Below are 20,099 nucleotides of genomic sequence, written 5' to 3'. Positions count from 1 at the left end.
CTTTTTATTGTATTTTGGTTGTCCATGCAATATTTTTAATTCATATTAACACTGTAAGCCAACATTAGCATCATTGCTAATTATAATGCTCTTGATCGTTGGCTTCAGATAATGTAGATGCAAAGGATCGATTTATGTTCATCATACTATGTAGAACAACAAATAACGAGATAGCAGCAATGTATGAAGTATAATGTATAAGAAAGAAGAATATGTATTGGTTCAAAACAGCAGGATAAGCAACAATGAAAGAAGTAATCACTTTGTTTATTTTACTTGGCTGTCCCATTAAAGTCACAATATACCTCGAACAAAATATGACATCTTTCATATCTAAATATTTGCAGGTGATTTATAATTGACTGACTTGACTTCAGGAACATCTGAAGTTATGACCACAGATCTGATGGTGGTTGAGTCCAGTCATTTCCCATTATGCTGTTTAGACTGAAATCTCTGAAATATTCTAGACGGTGGCTATTAAAAAAATAAACATAAGAGTTGTTAAAGTCCTAAAATCTACTGTGGGTTAAAAAAATACTCTTTAAAATGTTATTGTTGTTTTGGTATCAATTTATGATTCTCTAATATAAGGGAGACAACTATATGTATACCTAGATAGAGAGAACAGGAATTAAACAGGAAGAGTAATTTTTTGCTTGACAAATGTCTTCCTCCTTAGAATTAAAGCATGAAACATGTGAATGATTCAATAATTAATAGCATCAGGTGACTAAATGATTACACTGCAATCATTTACATGTCTTTAAAGAAGCTCAATGGAACATAGGCCAGATGAGAGATGTAGGATAGCAACTTTTTCTACTCAAAGACAGAGTGTTTATTTTTTCCTAAAAAGGTTCCTACAATATTGGTCAAAACAGTATGTTTGTAAATGTTTGGCACATTCAACAGAAATGATGAAGTGTATGGATTGTGGAAGATATATTTGTTTGTTTTGTGTGTGTTTCTTGACATAATATTTCTATTCTTGAAAAACACAGTTTTTCCAAAATGCTTTTACTAAATTTTATCAAAATATAATTTGAATTGTGCACATACAAATAATCGAGACAAAAGTGTTACACAGCAGCGAAATACATCAATTGTCATACTTTAGTGGCAAGTAATATGTTGTTTCCTATACAAAGCAACCTTTCCATACCTTGGATTCCAAACATTGTGGGATCACAACTCTCAGAATCCTAGACTAGTAGTCATCTTTTTAAGATCTGTACTCCAAAAAATATCTGTAACATTAGAGATCCAGATCTGGAAACTACTGTTACAGATTTCTGAATAAACACACTAGAATCCAAAGGGGAGAACAGTAATAAACAATGGATTGAGATATATTGTTCTTCTTTGCTACAAAATGCTTTCCTGGTGGGTCTAATAACCCTGGGATTCATTTAGAGAATAATGTGGAAGTCAAAGATCAGATATGTTTGATGCATTGTGGAAAAACAGCATGTCTCCTCATTACATTTATGACCTGTACATCTTTTTTACTGCTTTTATACATCATAAAAAGTCCCTGTAGTGCAATGCAAAGAACACAGAGTGTATGTTTCAGTACTTCCCTGTGAACCAAGAAGATTTTCTAAATTTGTTATCTAAGTAACTTTGAAAGCATACAGTGCTTCAAAATTACCTAGAAAGCAAAGAAAGAGAAATGAGGGCGGCATGGTACTCACAAGTTAGGACCCTGGCCTTCTTCAATCTCTTTTGGTGGTATTGGATAAAGTGCTTCATATATTCTTCCAATCCCAGATCCATGAATTGCATATGAATTCATCTTGTCTACGCCAGGGGGAAAATAGCTCCAAGGAATAATTGCTGTGCCATTCCAGGTGCCCCAGTTTATATCTACTTTATATGGCAATGGGAGCTCTTTCTACATAAAGGAAAGAAAAGTTTCACTTTAAAAATCTTATTGGTATTTTTTCCACACCATATTAGCATCTGCGCTCCATATATTACATAACCAAGCTATAATTAATAATCAAGGAAACATTGTGTGGTAGGGTGTTGTACCCACAGGGTTAGTATCCGTGGTTTCACCAGCAGCATCCAACACAGTATGTCTTCTCTAGAAATTTTCAAAGTCCTCAGGTGATTCCATTATATGCTTCTGCTAGAAGTAACAGAGTCACATTGGAGAATCTAGCAAAGAATATCTGTCTAGGTATCTTCTATGTGACTTTTAGCAGAAGTCATTCAATGGGGTTCACTATTATCCACAGTTTCCATGGTAAATTCAGGAAAGTATCCTCCATGAATGGGGAGATTGTCCTATACTTCTATACTTTGAAATATTCAGCTCTGTGTGAAATGACTTTTCAGAAAGTGCATCAACATACGGTAAATTAAGGTAACCTGTGCAGTTGAAATATCTTTCAGGCAATACACAAAAGCAAGAGGATTTCTTGCTTAGTTTTTCAGCATTGTGTACAGGAACCATATTGCTTTCAGCTTTTTAATATGTGTTCCTTGTGGCCATCTGACAAAATAGATTAAAAAGGAAGCATAATCCCTGGAGCGGACCTAAATTCAAATAAATAGCAGGAATCAGAGAATTTTAATTGTGAAGTGGCAGCCACCAGCTGCTTACAAAAGCATCTATCCTCGCTCTTATTATGGAGATGTGCTAATTGAAACTATTTGTACTGAAGTCAAAGCATTAACATCAAGGGGGACTAGTAAGCAATTAGGATGCAGTCATTGCCCAAGCCAAAGTTTTGCACTGAGACTGTGCCTCTCTGGAAGTCCGTTTTGAACATGGGGAAGAGTATTACACAGAGAAATGTTTTCAGGTGATATTTATTAAAATCCCTTGAAACTAGAACAACATTTGTCTTTAAGGAAATATAACTTAACTAAAGAAGATGTCGCACCTCAGAATAGTTCACCTTGCTATAGACACCCAGTCACTCACAGAAGGAAGTCTTTTGTAGTTTTATTGAGCAAAAGCAAATATATATCAAAGCAGGCAGTTATAAGGTTTTCAAAGTTGCAGTAAAAGAGTCCATAGAAATTCAATAGTTCATAAGCCATAAAAATCCGTTAGTCCATAAGCCATAGAAATCCAATAATTCATAAGCCAAAATAGTAGACAATAAATCCCAAAGAACAAAGGCCCAAAGGTTTCAAAGATCCAGGAACAGGAAACTTCTTTTAGGCATGAAGCAGGAACATCCACCCAGATGAAGCGAGAATTTGCTTTGACAAAAATCTATCTCAAAACACACACTTTTAAAAGCAACCCAAAAATTCATTTCTCTTCCCTGTGGAGGCCTCTCTCTTCCCCGTCAATCTTACACTCCTACGAGGCTGAACTCCCTTCCATAACAACCGGTCCACCCTAGATAATGATGGCGCCCCTTCAAGGTCCTCGTTATCTTGCACCTGAACCGGGGCTGAAGACACTGGGGTTTGAGACATCTCTTGCTCATTAATTCCCATGGGAATGTCATCCTGGCTGTTATCTATGGCCAGCTGGGTCAACAGTTCATTCTGCTCAAGCTGCATTTCTCGAGCCTCTGAGTCAGCCTGTATCATTCCCATTCCTATGCCATCATCCTGAAATTCATCCTGCATCCCATCCTCTGACTCTTGTATCTGAAATCCAGAATCCCCTTCTTCATCCTCACTCTGGCTATGCTGTGGCTGAGTCACAACAGAAGATTTCGTTAATGGCACACCTAGTATATTTGATACCTGCTGCAGATGGTTTTAACACCCGTCTACTCTCTACAACTAAATTATTTGTAGTAATAATCATGAAATGAATTAAATAATAATGTTTGGATAACAAACACAGAGAGTAAAAATTCTAATTTAAATTTATTGAATTCTAAATTCAATAAAAGAAATATTGATTCTACAGTCTTTTTAAGATTCACAGTAAATATCTGTTTTTCCTCAATGTAGTTTTATCTCTCTGTCTAGACATCTATCTCCTTTCCATCTGGGAACAACTCACGACAATAAAATAGAACTGAGATTCTTTTGGAAAAGATTGTCATATATTTGCACTGAATGTTGGTATGCTTTTAGCTCTGTAAACAGTAAACACATACATACACATACCTGACTAGAGACCATGTTTCTCCACCCTAGCCATGTCCAAATGATAGCTTTTGGCAACTTTACCCAGGATGCTGGGATTGCAAAAGCAAGCTCTTTCCCTGCACAAAATTAGAGGGTCATTTTCTGCAAAGTATTTCCGATTTCAGATAAACTAGGGAATTATTTTTCTTTAATAAAAACTTAGCATCTGGACCAGCTAATAGTCTTAATGATTACTGGGTGGAATATTTAGCAATTGGATTTAATCTAGCCAATCTGGTCATATGGGAACCCTTGAATAGGAACCTTATATTATGTCCTCCAAAGCCTTTAAAATCTCCAATGCACTCACCATTCCATTGAGAAGAAAAGATGCTGAAGAAGGAAAGTTACAACCCACATTCGAGGAAGAATGAAAAGGAAAAAGAGCAGTAGGGCGGAGGAGTCCACAGCCCCTTTAAGACAAACTGGTTTCTATTTAGCATGACCTGTTGTGGACATCAATCCACTTCCTTATTCATTACATCTAAAGGCATGGATTGGTATTCACAAATGTTCATGCTAAAATATAAATCTGTCTTAAATGGGCTGTAACATCCCCACCACCATTTCCTCCCTTCCTTCTTCCTTACTCCAGGAAATTTGAAGGGAAGCAGAAAAATAAGAGGAAATAATCTTCAATTGATGCAGGTTGCGAGTGTTTGCTGCTCAATTTGTGTTCCACTTAGCCCATCCTCTTTTCTCTTTTCTGATGGCTCGCCAAGGAAGGGGGCGTAAAGAGCCATAATTGAACTCCCTTATCTTGTGTACCTGGGGATGGAGTACAACGCCCACCCCACTTTGATTCGCCATAGAATCCACTCATGTCGTAGAACATGGAAGGAAATGTGGCAATGACTTGAAAACAGCCACTGAGAAGACTCTCTCTCATTCCTCATCAGGCATACCCATGAAGGCATTGGAGCAGAGAGAGAACTCTTCCGCAAGAATCTTAACACTCAGGCAGTTTCATATATGGCTACACACTTTTTCAGAGCTAAGCCAAATACTGTATAATACTCATCTATAATTTGACCACATGTATAAGTCAAGAACAGGTTTGTGGGACAAAATTATGAATTTTGATGTGACCTGTAGTTAAGTCAAGAGACTTAACCCTGCCCCTGAATGCTACCATTTTCCTGTCCAGACATTCAAAACAGTCAGAAGTGGTAAGCAACATGGCAAAGAAAATTGGAGAGTGGGGGTTGTCAGTGCCTCTTTTAGGTTTCCCAGGGATGAGTTCAGCTCTTGCCTTTACCATTCTACCCAGAGAACGGGATGGGTCCTTTTTTTATAATAGCTACAGTACAGTTTTTAGTGAAAATTTGAGACTTATACACAAGTTTATGCAGTAGTTTTTTTATAGGTCCAAACCTATTTATTTATGTATTGATTTACCCCATTTATATCCCATCTTTCTCTACTCCGAAGGGGACTCAAGGCGGCTTACATACAGCAATTATTCAATGCCTTAAAAACATACAACACATTAAACTTGAAATAAATTAAAATTAATGCATATTAAACATTTAAAATTGCAATCAATATTTAAATCACGACATCTGAAAATCATATTTCTGAGCCGTTCCATGGTCACTGCACATATTCCAACATTATTCTTCCACTGCGCTATTCCCCAAAGGCCTGATCCCAGAGCCAGGTTGTTACTTTCCTTCTGAAGACTAGGAGGGAGGAGGCAGATCCAATGTCACTAGGGAGGGAGTTCCACAGCTGAGGGGCCACCACTGAGAAGGCCCCGTCTCTTATCCCTGCCAATCATGCCTACCAAGGAGGCGGGAGTGAGAGCTGGGCTTCCCCAGACTATCTTAATCCCTGAGGTGGTTCATAAGGGAAGATACATTTGGACAGGTAAACTGGGCTGGAGCCATTTAGGGCTTTATAGGCTAAAGCCAGAACTTTGAATTGTGCTTGGTAGCAAACTGGCAGCTAGTGGAGCTGGTGCAACAGGGGAGTTGTATGCTCCCTGTACGCCGCTCTGATGAGCAACCTGGCTATCATTAGTTGGACTATTTGAAGCTTCCGAACAGTCTTCAAAGGCAATCCCACGTAGATAGTGTTGCAGTAATCTATTTAACAAGAGCATGGCCAAGTTAGACTTCCCAAGGTACAAGTTTTAATTGTGCAAAAGCTCCCCTAGCCACCGCTGAGATCTGGGGTTCCAGGCTGAACAATGAATCTAGGATCACTCCCAAGCTGCGAACCTGAGACCAACAGTTTGAATTGCTCCCAGGAATAACAGAGTAGCCAGAAAAGTTGTTTTAGCAAGGGAGTTACATGTTCCCTATAACTTGCTGGGCTTCCAATGAGTGTGTTTAGCCTTTATAGTGCCAAATTCTCTCAAAGAAAAAGGTTGTGTCCATTTTAGCTGAATTCCCAATTCTGTTTGTTCACTTGGTTCCCACCTACCTGCTTCCTCCTGTGGTGCCCATTGCTGCTAATGGCACAAACTATTCTACTTTTCCTGCTTCCACTTTTTAACAGTACAGATGCTTAAAATAAGGCATTCTTATTAGTATTGACCAATTTATTTCATGAATGGGGAAGTGTCAAATATAACCAGAAAGTATGCTTTTTAATTTTATGTATGTCATATAATTTGTACTTTGTTCTACAACATGAATTTCAACTGCATCATAGTTTTGTTAGTGAAACCATTTACTAAGATATCACTACTGTCCAGAATTTAAAAAATGAGATAATATGTAAATAATTTATTATGCATTTCCATAGCATGGCCCTTGAGTATTAGCTTCTGACACATAAAGCTCTTTTTGTCAGTTCCATGGAAATATATATGCATTGCTTATAAGAGTTTCAAGGACTGCCAAATTGTTCAGTACTAAACAGGGGAATAAATAGTCTCAGATAAATTTATAGCATAATAAAAACTTTGATGTAAATGCAGAATTTGTCAACAGGTGAGGGAGTTTTTCTTTTTAAATTCATTTGATAGAATAAGCTCCATGAAACCAATTTGCAAGTGATTTGCAGATGTGCTGGCATTACTTAACAGCATTACTGTGATTTATGTTCCAAACACTAATGCAGATGATGAAATGAATTCATAGCCTGTAATTACCAGAACAGAAAAATATCAAAGGGGAAAAGGGAATATATATAAAAAATCATGAACAAAGTGATTGACTTTTTAAACACTATATGTAAGGCAAAAGGTGCATGGCTTATACTATAATTTGCAATACCTTGCAAAATCCTTTAATAGAATAACTGTATTGGCTCTTGAGAAACATATGGGCCCTATTATTTCATATATTTACTTATGAGTAATGTCCCTTGAACATACAATGAAAGTTATTTATGCGTTCGTTTTAAATGATGCCATGGCCAGAGTTTGTATTGAGCAGGGGACTAAGACATTAACTGCAAATATATTAACCATATGACAACTCTGTTTTATCATTTTCTGACTTCAAACCTGGGAACGGAAATCCGTCACACAGACTACAATCCTTACTTGGAACGAAATCTTTCTGAGCTTAAACAACTTACTTTGGGGTAGACAGACAAAATTGCATTGTTAATGAAAGCCATAACATAAGCCAAATGAGTTGGCTCGGAAGTAAATGGACTCCTAGTTATCCACACAATGCACAGGGACCAGGCCTGTAGCCAGGATTTTGATTCGGGGGGGGGGGGGGGGGGAGCTGAGTCTGGGTGAGAGGTGATCTACTAGCAAACCTTTTATATCGTTATCCCAATACCCCCATGCATATGGGATATATTAAGCATGGTGATCAGATCATGATATGAATAAACATAACAGTTTAAATAATAAATGTAAGGCCTTCTTGCAGACCACCCTGAGAATTTCAGGGGGGGCTGAAGCCCCTCAAGCTCCCCCCCCCCCCCCCGGCTACGGGCCTGACAGGGACCATTTACCTTCCCCCATGTAAAAAAAAAAAAACATGGGATGCTCTGGAGCTTCCCTGGTGTTCCAGATCGTGCACACATTTTGGGCCAGTGTAAATAGTTGGGCCACTTCCTATTCACAAATAGCCATGACTGTTTTCACCACCATCCAGATTTCTCCAGGTTTGGGCAGCCTGGGGACAGGAATAGCACTTTCCTTCCCTCATTGTTCTCGGTGTAGCAGCAACAACAAGGCATGGAACTGCCAGTGGTCATCACTCGACACCTGTAGTAACTCCAGCTAAAGCGACATATTAGAGAAGGAAGAAGTAAAAAGAGGATACAATTCCTCCTTGCCCTCTCTTACTTTGCTTATTTTCTCTGGCTAGCATCACTACAGAAACCAAGAAATGACCATCAGAAGTTTCATTGCTAGTGGTTGCTGCTACATCTGGATTGACAGGTGGAAGGTAAGGTTGGCAATCCAGAGGTGCTAAACTTCGTCTGGCACCACTGGGCTGTGTGAATGCCATCCAACCTCTGGACTGGCTTGGAGGTTGGTCTTGTGGACTTCAGCGGTGCTGATCTGAAATACCCCATTCCAGATCGGCACCAACATTTCTGGCACGTGTGCCCCCCTATTTAACCACTAAGGTTCCCTGTTTCTCACAATTGGCTGCTATTTAAAGAAGTGTACATGGAATTATTTTGTATCACCTTTAACAGACAAAAGTTATACAAAATACAGAAACAGTATTATAGTTGTTAGGTACTTCATGTATGCCTTGGTATTCCTCATAGCTGCTCAGGGTGGCTAACAATATATATAAAAACCACACAGTTAAAACTACAAATATGTAAACTAATATATTAGAAATGTCTGATGCTGGCTGGTATATCATCTCTATAGTATATTCAGTATAATGGCAAAGCCAGAACTATATTGATAGTATTTGTTAATCAAAGAGGTCTACATCCTGGCATCTCCAATGAAAGCCATTCCAACTGGAATGCTTATTAAGATGCAGAGGGAGCAAGATTTGCACATATAAAGATTTGCACATATATATATATATCCTATGTCAGCATGCATGAGTGTGCAAGTAACTATGTACTATAGAGTAGGGACACTATGAACAGTACACAGAGATACTAGTGAGAACGCCTCATTTAGTTGGATGATTGTTTTGTTAATTTAACGATGAAAAGTTTTTCAGGGGAATTTTACTTACCTCAAGACAATCTCCTCCAGAGAGACGTAACACAAGATGTTGGCCATGCCTATCAAAACAAATACACAATTAAAGTAGAGAAATCAAATGCAATGTCAAAGCTGATTTAACTAGACTATGTGGTTGTCAAACAAACATTTAATGAATCTCACAGCAGAGTAGAGAAAACAGTTGAGAAGCATGTCACAGAAATCTCCCATGCTGGAAAACTTACGTGTGATAATTTTATGCCTTTCCTTGTATTTGCATATGAAAAAGCAAGAGACCAGAGGTGTGTTAATAACTCCACGAGAAGTCATATTCCATAATAGTTATTTCATCTGTTATGACTGTTACGGCACATCATTACATTTATACATGGCCCTTTTCTCAAGCAATTTAGCAGTCCATTTAGGCTTATCCCAGTTCATCTCCACAATCATTTTAAATGGTGGTTGCAAAATAAATGAACAAATGTGCTATATTTGCTTATTTTATATGTATTCTGAACACAGCAACAGTACTTTTAGGAGCCCCCATGTTTCATATGGAACGCTCAAGAGGCAAATTACATTTTATTTTCTTTCTTTTTTTTGACATATCCTAAAGAAAAATCTTTTTTCCCCACAACACCCAGGTATCTTGAAAAGGCAGCTTCTTTTGACATGGAAAACTCAGGAAAGTATTCACATAATTTTTGAACAGCCAATTTAGGCAACTAGATCACTAAAATTAAAAGAGGGCTTATCTCATCATCCCACAAAATAAGTTTGTCTCTGGGTCCAATTTGCTTAATTTCAGAGACCCATAAATAGATGAAATCTTGGTTTAATATTTAGTCTTCCTAGTGTGAAGTTGAGCATATGCTTTCTCTCTTTAAGCCCCTATTCCCTTCAATAAACTTTCCACATGCTCTGAAACCCAGGACTCAGTTCAAAAATGCAACGTGTAACCAGCTGTTAGATTTGACCTACTGATTTATTTTTCAAATTTCTGTGTTAGGCCCAATGCCTTCTTTATCCTTTCCATGTTCCCTTTCCCCGCGTCTTCCTCACAAAACAGCATTTTTTAATAACTTGACACTGTTTGAAAGGAGAATTTCTCAAACTAGAGAGGTTCATTATGACAATGCACAACTTTCAGATGTAGCCCACTCTTAAATGCCATGTGGGTCTTTTTATGTGGCAATACTTACGGACAGAGTTCTACTTCCAAGTAGTTTCTTGTTGCACTATTCAAAAAGAAGGATTCAACAACTGAGAAAAAACAAAGGTATGTCAGTATGTGAAAAGGAATGAGATATAGTCATCTGTCAGGAAACTGAGGCTGCTTCCATTCACCTGTATAAAATCCACATTAAATTGAATTATATGGCAGTGTGGATTCAGATAATCCAGTTCAAAGCACGTATTATTGATTATCTGCCTTGATATTCTGGGTTATATGGCTGTGTGAAGGAGACCACATTGCCCCCAAGGGATCTTGAGGAGATGCATCATTATTACCAACCCCCCAAAACTATCAATTAAAAAATGCCTCCAAATTCCCAGTAATGTATTTGTAGTCCTTTCTGGGTCTTTTAGGGTCAAGAGGGGTCTTTTTTACCCCCCAAAAAATCTGAAATGTTGTAAATAGTAGTTTTGAAAGCATCCTGTCCTATTGTATAGACAATTACCCAACCACGCTTCTCAGACCACCTTGGCTATAAGGGCCTCCTTTCTTGACATATCCCCTCCAAACCCAGGCATCACAGGAATAGGGAGCTTGGAGCCTACTGCCTCATCCTCCCATTTCTAACACTGTACACTGTTTTTATCTTATTACTATCACTTCTACAGGCATGTTCTTCTTGCCACCATAACCACAACCTTCTCCTCCAGGTTCAGCCTAACCACACCAGTGGATAAGTGGGATGTTGCCATATATACTTTAGTCAATGTAAGCACTTGGGCCATAAACTGTGAAATATTTGATAAGGCATTCTGTCATACCCTGTCCCTACATGACTTTGAAAAGCCTCTCATACCCCATCTACACTGTCATATAATTCAGTTTCAGAATGCAGTTTAACTGCATATGAGTCCATACTGCCATGTAATGTAGTTCAATGCAGTTAAGCTGTTGTAACACAGACTCCTTAAAGCGCCAGACGAGACGTTAGTAAAAATACAGTTTATTAGTTCACAACCAAAAGGAGCCCAAAAACAAACTCAAAAGGCTCAGAACACTGTGCCAACCCTCAAACGTGTCGCTACTTGTGGGTTCTCTACAGATGTCCTGGATCTCCCGCACCTTAGTCCAGTCCATTATCTCATCCTCTGAACTTGCCATCCCATCCTCCTGATTCTCAACCCCATCATCCCCCTCAAAGCCCTCAAATGTGTCATCATCAATAGGCTCCCTAAGTATTTCCCAGATCCGCTTCCTTTGTTGCTCCTCATCGGAGTCTTGCTCATGAGTAGTCTTTCTTCCTCTTCTAGTGCACCTAGTAGTATCATTACTCAAAGACTCCATCACAACATAAGCTGTATTCTGAAACTGCATTACTTGGCAGTGTATATTCAGGCTCCTATACTGCCATATAATACAAATTATCAAATAAGATAATACACATTATCTTCTTTGAACTGGATTATATGAGTCTGCACTGTCATATAACCAGATCAAAGCAGAAAATCTGGATTTTATATGGCAGTGTAGACGGGGCCCCAGTCTCAGTCTCAGATGTGTTTTGCCATGTTACATACAGGATGTTTGAGAGACTCAAAAATAGAGGCTATTTTAAAATAATTTTCTCACCTTCATAATCCCAAAGTCCGTCAAAGGGCTTTCCAGGTTCACCAGGTGGAGCTGGAGGATCATCAAAGAATAAGGAGTCCAGTTCCATTACCAAACCCTGATCACCAGGTTTGAATTTTATTGTCACCGGTAGATGCATTACAGGTATACTGTCCCAGGTGTATTTTATTCTATATTCTACCTACAAAAATGCACGTGAAGACAAAAATAATTATTTGATCTGGCCTCAACAGATTGAGTTCTAATTCATTTCAGGCTATTATTATTAAACAAGTTCTGGAGTACATTCAGAGAGTTAGCACCATATAACATATGACCAACAAAGATAACATAAGGTATCTGTCAGAGTGATTTTTCTAACCAACAAAATAAGCTGAAATTAAATATTCTTAAAATGTGGTGGTGTATTTAACCTACAATACTATAAGCACATACTCAATTGTAAGTTCACTGAACTCCATGCATGAAATGCATGGGATTGCACTATGAGTGTGGTCTATACATTATATTCAAACACATGCAATGCTGCACTTGAAAATATTTGTAATGGAATGCTTGCCAATGTTATGATGTGATAATTCAATATAATACCATGTTCTTACATTGTTAGGATTTGGGAATGGGGAAAAATAAGGCACTAAACACTGTTAACCTGTCCTAAACAACATTGGCTCACTTATGAGAAATCCTTGTTCTGGATCCTTAGGACCCATGTCACTTGGGACTGTGTTCGTAGCTTTTATCACATGATTCAAAACAGAGTTTCAAAAAACGTAGGCGCATATATGTGTGTGTGTGTGTGTGTGTGTGTGTGTGTGTGTGTGTGTGTGTGTATATATATATATATATATATATATATATATATATATATATATATATCGAAACAGACAGACAGACTTTAGACAAAGTTGAATGGTAGCATAATATTTATAAACATTTCTAAATGATCCGTCTTAAGCAATAACCAAATGCAAATGGGCATTACAGGCAGCCCTCGAGTTACAAACATTTGACTTACAAACTACTCATATTAAAAGCAGGAGTGAGACAACAGGAAGTGAGAGAAATCTGCCCCTCAGAAGGGAAATTCACTATTGGAAGAGTTATAATGGGAAAAGGTGTCCCAACTAAAATTTTATCACCAATCTTCATAGGAGCCACAGTGGCGTAATGGGTTAAACCCTTGTACTGGCTGAACTGCTGACTTAAAGATTAACGGTTCAAATCCGCAACACGGGGTGACCTCTCGTCTGTCAGCCCCAGCTTCCCATGCGGGGACATGAGAGAAGCCCCCCCCCCCAAAGAATAATAACACTTCCAGACATCCCATGGGCAACATCTTTGTAGACAGCTGATTCTCTCACACCAGAAACTACTTGCAATATGTTCTCAATTTGCTTCTGACATAATAAAAAAACCCAATCCTCATTCTCACAACAGGCCAATTTATTCAAAATCCAATTATCACAGAGACAGAAAGTAAAGTAAAATCTTCTGAACAGTGGCATAGACAGTGATTCAAACACCACAGGGGTGTTCATCTTTTCCTATGCTAGCCAAATGTTTTTTTTAAAAAAAAATTGCCTGGATTTATACTTAAAAATGCACCTGTTCTGACTTACAAAAAAATTCAACTTAATGGTGGAACCTCCTTCCTTGGAAGCTTTTAAACAGAGGCTGGATGGCCATCTATCAGGGGTACTTTGATTGTGCTTTTCCTGCATAACAAGTGGTTGGACTAGATTGACCATGTGGTCTCTTCCAACTCTATCATTCTATGATTCTAAGAACAGCCTTACAGAACGTATCTTGTTTGTAACTTGGGGACTGCCTGTTCAGCTTCATCTTAGTTTCTGAAACTAGCATCTTTCCCAATGAGTCCCTTTGACAAGTATATATGATGAAATGCACAGTGTTGCCATTTTAACTCAACATGCTCATACAATCAAGCATATTAAAGACTAGAAAATTCAAAATATAAAAAATGAAATGATAGTAAATTTTGTTCAATCTCATTAACTGCTAAGAATATTTCTTAATATATTCGTCAGTCCCTTAACATTTGAACGATGTCTTTCATACACACTCACCTCTTGCTTTTCATTCCTAAGGAATACTGGTTCATGATCACTGAAGACTTCATATTCCCTTGAGAAGGAAACATATATAGTCTTACTAGATAAGCGGACTAAACTGGCACTAAATTTATGATATTCTCTGTATTCACAAAATGAGCAAAGCAAGTAAACTATACCTAACTAATTTGAGGTTGTTTTCTAAAAACAATTTCAAAATGAAATCTAGATGATAAATTAGCAGGTATCTCTAAAACACAACATTGATGACTTTATTCTCCCATCTAGTGGCAAAAGCAGGAAGAATCAAGGTTTCTGGCTGGAATAAATCTATCAATGCATTAACAAAAGGGAGAGTAAAACAACTGAGTTCTATTTATATGCATATGTTTTTTCAAGTATTCTAACATTTTATTTCAATTTTTTATCATTTAGGGATCTAGATTCTATTTTAGTCTACTAAAATGCTATGTGCACTGCAACTCATGAGCCTAATAATAGAGATGAAAAGGGGAAAGGGTTGGGGCCTAAGTACCCCAAAGTTACCAATCCCACCTGATAAGCAGAGTCAGGCTTAATTAATACTTGTATGAGAAACCAAAAGCAAAACCAGATACCATAGGCTATATTTCAATGGAGGGAACCAGCAAAACCATCCCAAGTGCTTCTTGTCCAAGAAAACCCTATGAATTTTATTGGGTTGCTGGAAACTGACAGGCAACTTGAGGCACAGGCACACACAAAGCAGGAAGAGAATTTATTTCTGTTTTGCATAGTTGCATTTTTCATCTACACATGCCCCTGTACCTACAATTCAGTGCCACCAGAAGCTAATGGAAGAGGAGAAAATACAGAGAATGTGATTATTGCTATTTTCTGCCCAAAACAACTATAACGTATATATGGTAAACAGGAGCCAATAATTGTTTCTATATGCATCAGTGAAAACACTCATGCAACTCTTGAACATTTAACCAGGCTCTTTAATAGAGAATGCTGTATATAATCATGTATAAGCCAACCTTGTGTACAAGTCAAGGACAGGTTTTGAGGACAAAATCATGGATTTTGATGTGACCCGTGGAGGGTCATATTGAAAAGGGGGGAAGGTAGCTGCCATTTTAACACCTCTGAATTAAAGAAGGCTAGAAGCAGCACCATGGAAGACAGAAGACAGGGAGCTAATACTTCTATTAGGCTTTCCCTAGATCAGTGGTTCCCAACCTTTTTTTTTTTTTTGACCAGGAACCACTTGACCAGGGGCCACTCTCCAACATTAGTACCAAAAGGGTTACAAATCAGTTTTTGGTCAACTTTAGATTCTGATTGGTTATTTGGGGTACTGATTCATTGGATAGACCACATCAGCTCTAGTTTCTGATACAGAACATATGCCATCCAGTAGTTGCTATATGCTCGCCCACAGAAAACCATATTTAATAATTTAGAACTGCTATGATCTATCCAATGCAATTTTCTGAATCAGCACCCCAAATAACCCCAGGAACAGGCCTAAAAATAAAGACACCACCTCTTCCAGGCGCCACATGGAAGGGCTCCGCTTGGGGGAGGAGAAAGGAGGAGAAACAGCAGTCAGGAAGCTTGTTGTCGTGCCTTTCATGGGTAGTCAGCCTCTGCCCTCCTTACATCCCTATTGCCTCGGCACTATAAGAGGGTTTCGCGAGACCAGTCGCTCTCGATGCAACGTTGTGTTAACTTTGAGGCCATGGACCATATTTTAGTTCTTGGAGGTCCACGGATCACAGGTTGGGAACCACTGCCCTAGATAGACTAATCTCTTGCCTTTTGCTACTCTACTCAGAAATGATTCCATTTTGACAAAAGTTAAGAGAAACGAATGACATTAACCTCTGGATGAGTGAACCCAGGTTTTTTGTGTCATTTAACTAACATTTCTAAACTTCTATATGAACAAATACAGCAATTCATTTGCTGTACATTGCCAGAAATTCTCTGTCAAAAGAATAGACTAAATTTTTGTCTCATCCTCTGCATCTCACTCAGAAAGCTAGCTTACAGTGAAGAGTCTCATAACTATTCCTTATCTTGCAAGACAGTAAAATATCTGCTTCATCAGCATGCAACCCACTTATATTATAAAACCCACAGGGAGAAATCAAACATGTACATTAAACAAACATGATTTTCTACTCAATTTGGTAAGGAAAGACCCAGACATATAACAAAATTTGTAAGTACCTGCTGAGTTTGAAGTGGTGGACAGGGTCGACAAGCCAGGTAGCTGTGAAAGCTACAACAAATAAAGTTTTCATTTTTTTTAAAGCTATCACGCAGTTCAAAATTTATCACCTTTTATATACTGCCTGTATTATCAGAGCCTAATATTAATTGGGCTTTTGAGATGGTTACTGTCAAAAAGAGGTAATTAATGACTTGCTAGCCTTGAGAGATTTTTAATAATTGACTAAAATTTAAAATCAGCAACCTGTCTATATTAAGCTAGGTGAAATATTTCATAGTGGTATTTCAAACATTTTCCTTGTCACTGCCTAAAATATGGATTAAGACTGTGTCATGATGGAAGTCCTGGTGATATCAATAGGTTTATTCTGAATACAACTAACAGTGCTTCTAAATAAAGAACTCATTGTGTCTTATTCTGCTTAAAACCATATTTCTTCAATATCAAGACACACTTTTTTCCCATATAAATATCTCTAAAAATGGAATGCGTCTTAGAATCAGGGGTGTATCTTATGTACTTTTGTTGATGGTAGTGGTACTGATATTAAGGTGTGTCGTACAATTGGTGACATCTTGTAATTGAAGAAATGTGGTGTTGCTTTGTTGTGGGGGGAGATAAGAGTGACAACAGAAAAGTTTAAGTGGGTTACAAGTTGATGATATCACTGTCTGAACTGTCTGTAAACTCTGTGTTTGAGGATGGTCAAAAAGCAGGGAATTTGTAGATATTTGTGACTGGAAAAGAAGAAATAAAGTAGTAGAAGTTAAATCATATCCTATCCTATTTGTCCTTGATCCACTCTTTTTGGGCTTCACGCAAAACTACCATTTGCCAAAATATGCAATCCTGTGCTTTTCTTTTCCATTTCTGGCCAAATAGCTTAACCATTGGTTTGTCCCATTGAATACGAGGTCTTTCCAAGGGCCGCTCATGGTTTCTTCGTTTCCAATTTGTTAGTCGACATGTCCATCAGTTGTCTTTTGTTCATGCTATATGCCCTGCCTATCTTCTTTTTCCCTCATAGATTTCATTGACCACATCACATACTCTGTTTCTTTGACACAGCTCTTTATTGCTGACTTCTCTTATTGTCATGCCACACGCCCTTCTTTCCATGTGTAGAAGCTAAAAAGATTGTGAAAAAGTAGTCACTCTCCTTGCTTGTTTTTAGCAAAGGTTACAGTAGGATGATAAAAGAATTGTCGACAAAAGTATTTATCCATTTGCATATATGTTTTTGGAGCCCCGGTTGACAAAGTGGGTTAAATAGCTGAGCTGCTGAACTTGCTGACCGAAAGATCGGCGGTTCGAATTCAGGGAGTGGAGTGGGCTCCCGCTGTTAGCCCCAGCTTCTGCCAACTTAACAGTTCAGAAACATGCAAATGTGAGCAGATCAATAGGTGCTGCTCCAGTGGAAGGGTAACAGCGCTCCATGCAGTCATGCTGGCCACATGACCTTGTCTACGGACAACACCGGCTTTTCGGCTTAGAAATGAAGATGAGCACCAATCCCCAGAGTCAGACATGACTAGTCTTAATGTCAGTGGAAAACTTTACCTTTACCTATATATGTTTTTACCAATGAGAATCTAGCAATTCCCCCCGCCCCAAAAAGGTAACAAAATCTACTGCTACAGCTTCACCTAACTAAAAAAAGAAACAACTTTCTCTAGAAATTGATATACACATCGATAAGCTCATCAATACTGTCATATTTTGATTCCTAGAGCTGGGAAGAAAGTGAAATAATACATAAATGAGGAAGGGAAGACCCAAATTCTATAAGGATTGCTTCCAAAACACAGAATGGGTGTTGTATGCTTCATTTTTAGTCCAATATTTCTATCTGCCAAATTGCTAACAAACAGGTTCCTATCATGTAAATAAAAGGCCAAGGATAAAGACCTTCAAATATAATTTTCACAAACTCCAAAGTAGCATTACATCAGCTCAAATTTGCTATCTGCAATAACCTGAAGAGTTCAATGGCTTATTGAAACTAAAACAATCTGTTCCTTTGTTAACAAACTCATAAACAGTATTTCACAGTGTTCATGCTGAAAAGACAAAATGACTTTAAATCAATAGATGCTTCAGCACAGTACAGAAAGAATCTATTTATACATCTCCTTTATAAACTTATGAGAGAACACCAATATCTAAACCTAAACTGAATGGTACAGGCAGATCCAATATGTTATACAGCTAATGCCCTATGAAACTGGAACATTCCTCCTATGAATTGTACATACAAAAATCTAAGCGGGCAAGAGCATGTTATTAGTTGACCTAAAGAAGAGGGGGAAAAATCAGCTGCCACCTACATATATGACATCTTAAATGAATTGTTAAAAGAGAGAGAAAAATCTAATAATAACTGTCCTATGCCCCTGGGGTCTGAGTGCTAATCCTTTTTCCCTCTTATTACTGAAGGATTCAGGGCTATAGCCGGGGGGGGGGGGGGGGGGTAAATTTTTCAGGTTTTTTACTCATGAATTTTAACTGATTCACCAAGTCCCCATGAGTGTCCACTGAAGTTTATCGATGGAGCCTGATTTCTAACTTATTTTGTGTTATGGAACTACTCTTCCTGATTCACTAAAAAAGTTTACCCCCCTGATTTTTTTTTCTGGCTATGGCCCTGGATGGATATAACCATTTGTGATACTTTGAAAGTAATCTTAAGTGCTCTTTCAAATGAAGACATAGAAATGGTATTTAAAAAAAACCTTTCCTGTTGAATTATTAGGAAATACTACAATCCAAGAGTTTCTGAATAACCCTTTCCAATGTTGGCAAACTGTACCATTCCCTTCTGACCCGAGTATATCATAGAATTACATTGGAGGACGTAGAAATGACATTATCTATTCGGTATGAATAAATGAGACTATGGATACTGGCCCCACAGATGCAGGGGCTGAACTGTATATCCAGCTGCATAAGAAGGCTGGATTTAACAATAATAATAAAACTTTATTTGTAAACCTTTATTTCTTTCCTTGTTAATTGGCATTGTGCATGCTTTACTACAAGGGCCCCAACAATAGATCTCAATTGTTAGGCAGTGCTCTCTCGAGCCCCAAAACATTACATTTTATTGCCAGCACCTTTGCTTGAATTCAGAATGGAAAGGGATTAGCTGTGCAATTTCTCTAGAATGAGTGCTAATGGACATCTGAATGGAACCCGTGAGCACTCGAGCTGTTGCATTTTACACTAGCTGCAGCTTTTGAGTCTTCAAGGGTGGCCTCAGATATACTGAACTGTCATAGTCTTGATGACATGCATTGGAATATGTATAGGTGGCCACATGAATTTCAAAGGGCTTTATTAGTAATCTGAATGTCACAATCTTTCTTTTGATTCATTTTCCCTTTGGTGGCTTAACATACTCCAAATCCTATGAGGCGATCTGGTTGAGGAAAAAGTAACCATAGCTTGTATGTAGACTACTTGTGGTCTAGTGTCAATATGACTAAAAAGTTCATCTCATTTTATTTCTCTTTGAGAGCACCTATGAACAGTGCTGAGTCATGATCTCTTACATCCTTCCATATTATGTCCTTAAGTCTTTCAAAAAAAATTGGTACAGTTCAGCAAATGAACAATGACTTGATTTACAGCAATCTGTATGTTTTCTGCTGGAAAGGTTCTTGTATCTGTATGTTGCAATGTCATTGCTAAATATTTTATTTTTGATATGAGTGAAAAGTTCTTTCTCTAGAGTCCTGCTCACTTCCCACACCAAAAATGATATATCACCACAAGTATGAATAGTAT

General features: G+C 38.0%; 1 protein-coding gene across 1 annotated transcript; it reads right to left on the bottom strand.

Annotated features, from left to right (window-relative positions):
- Nucleotides 1-246: 246 nt before the first annotated feature.
- LOC100565378 (UPF0462 protein C4orf33 homolog) lies at nucleotides 247-20,064 on the bottom strand. Its single transcript, XM_008112030.2, has 7 exons — nucleotides 16,310-20,064; nucleotides 14,105-14,162; nucleotides 12,015-12,195; nucleotides 10,411-10,471; nucleotides 9,237-9,285; nucleotides 1,698-1,897; nucleotides 247-477 (listed from the first exon to the last, which is right to left on the bottom strand). Exons 1-7 carry the CDS (start codon nucleotides 16,381-16,383, stop codon nucleotides 390-392), a joined length of 711 nt encoding a protein of 236 aa, XP_008110237.2. The 5' UTR covers nucleotides 16,384-20,064; the 3' UTR covers nucleotides 247-389.
- Nucleotides 20,065-20,099: the final 35 nt, after the last annotated feature.

The sequence above is a fragment of the Anolis carolinensis genome, chromosome 5, assembly GCF_035594765.1.
Source record: "Anolis carolinensis isolate JA03-04 chromosome 5, rAnoCar3.1.pri, whole genome shotgun sequence".
In the NCBI taxonomy this organism is placed as follows: Eukaryota; Metazoa; Chordata; class Lepidosauria; order Squamata; family Dactyloidae; genus Anolis; species Anolis carolinensis.
The sequence above is the reverse complement of the archived record's forward strand: the minus strand, read 5'-3'. Positions and strand labels throughout refer to the sequence as shown.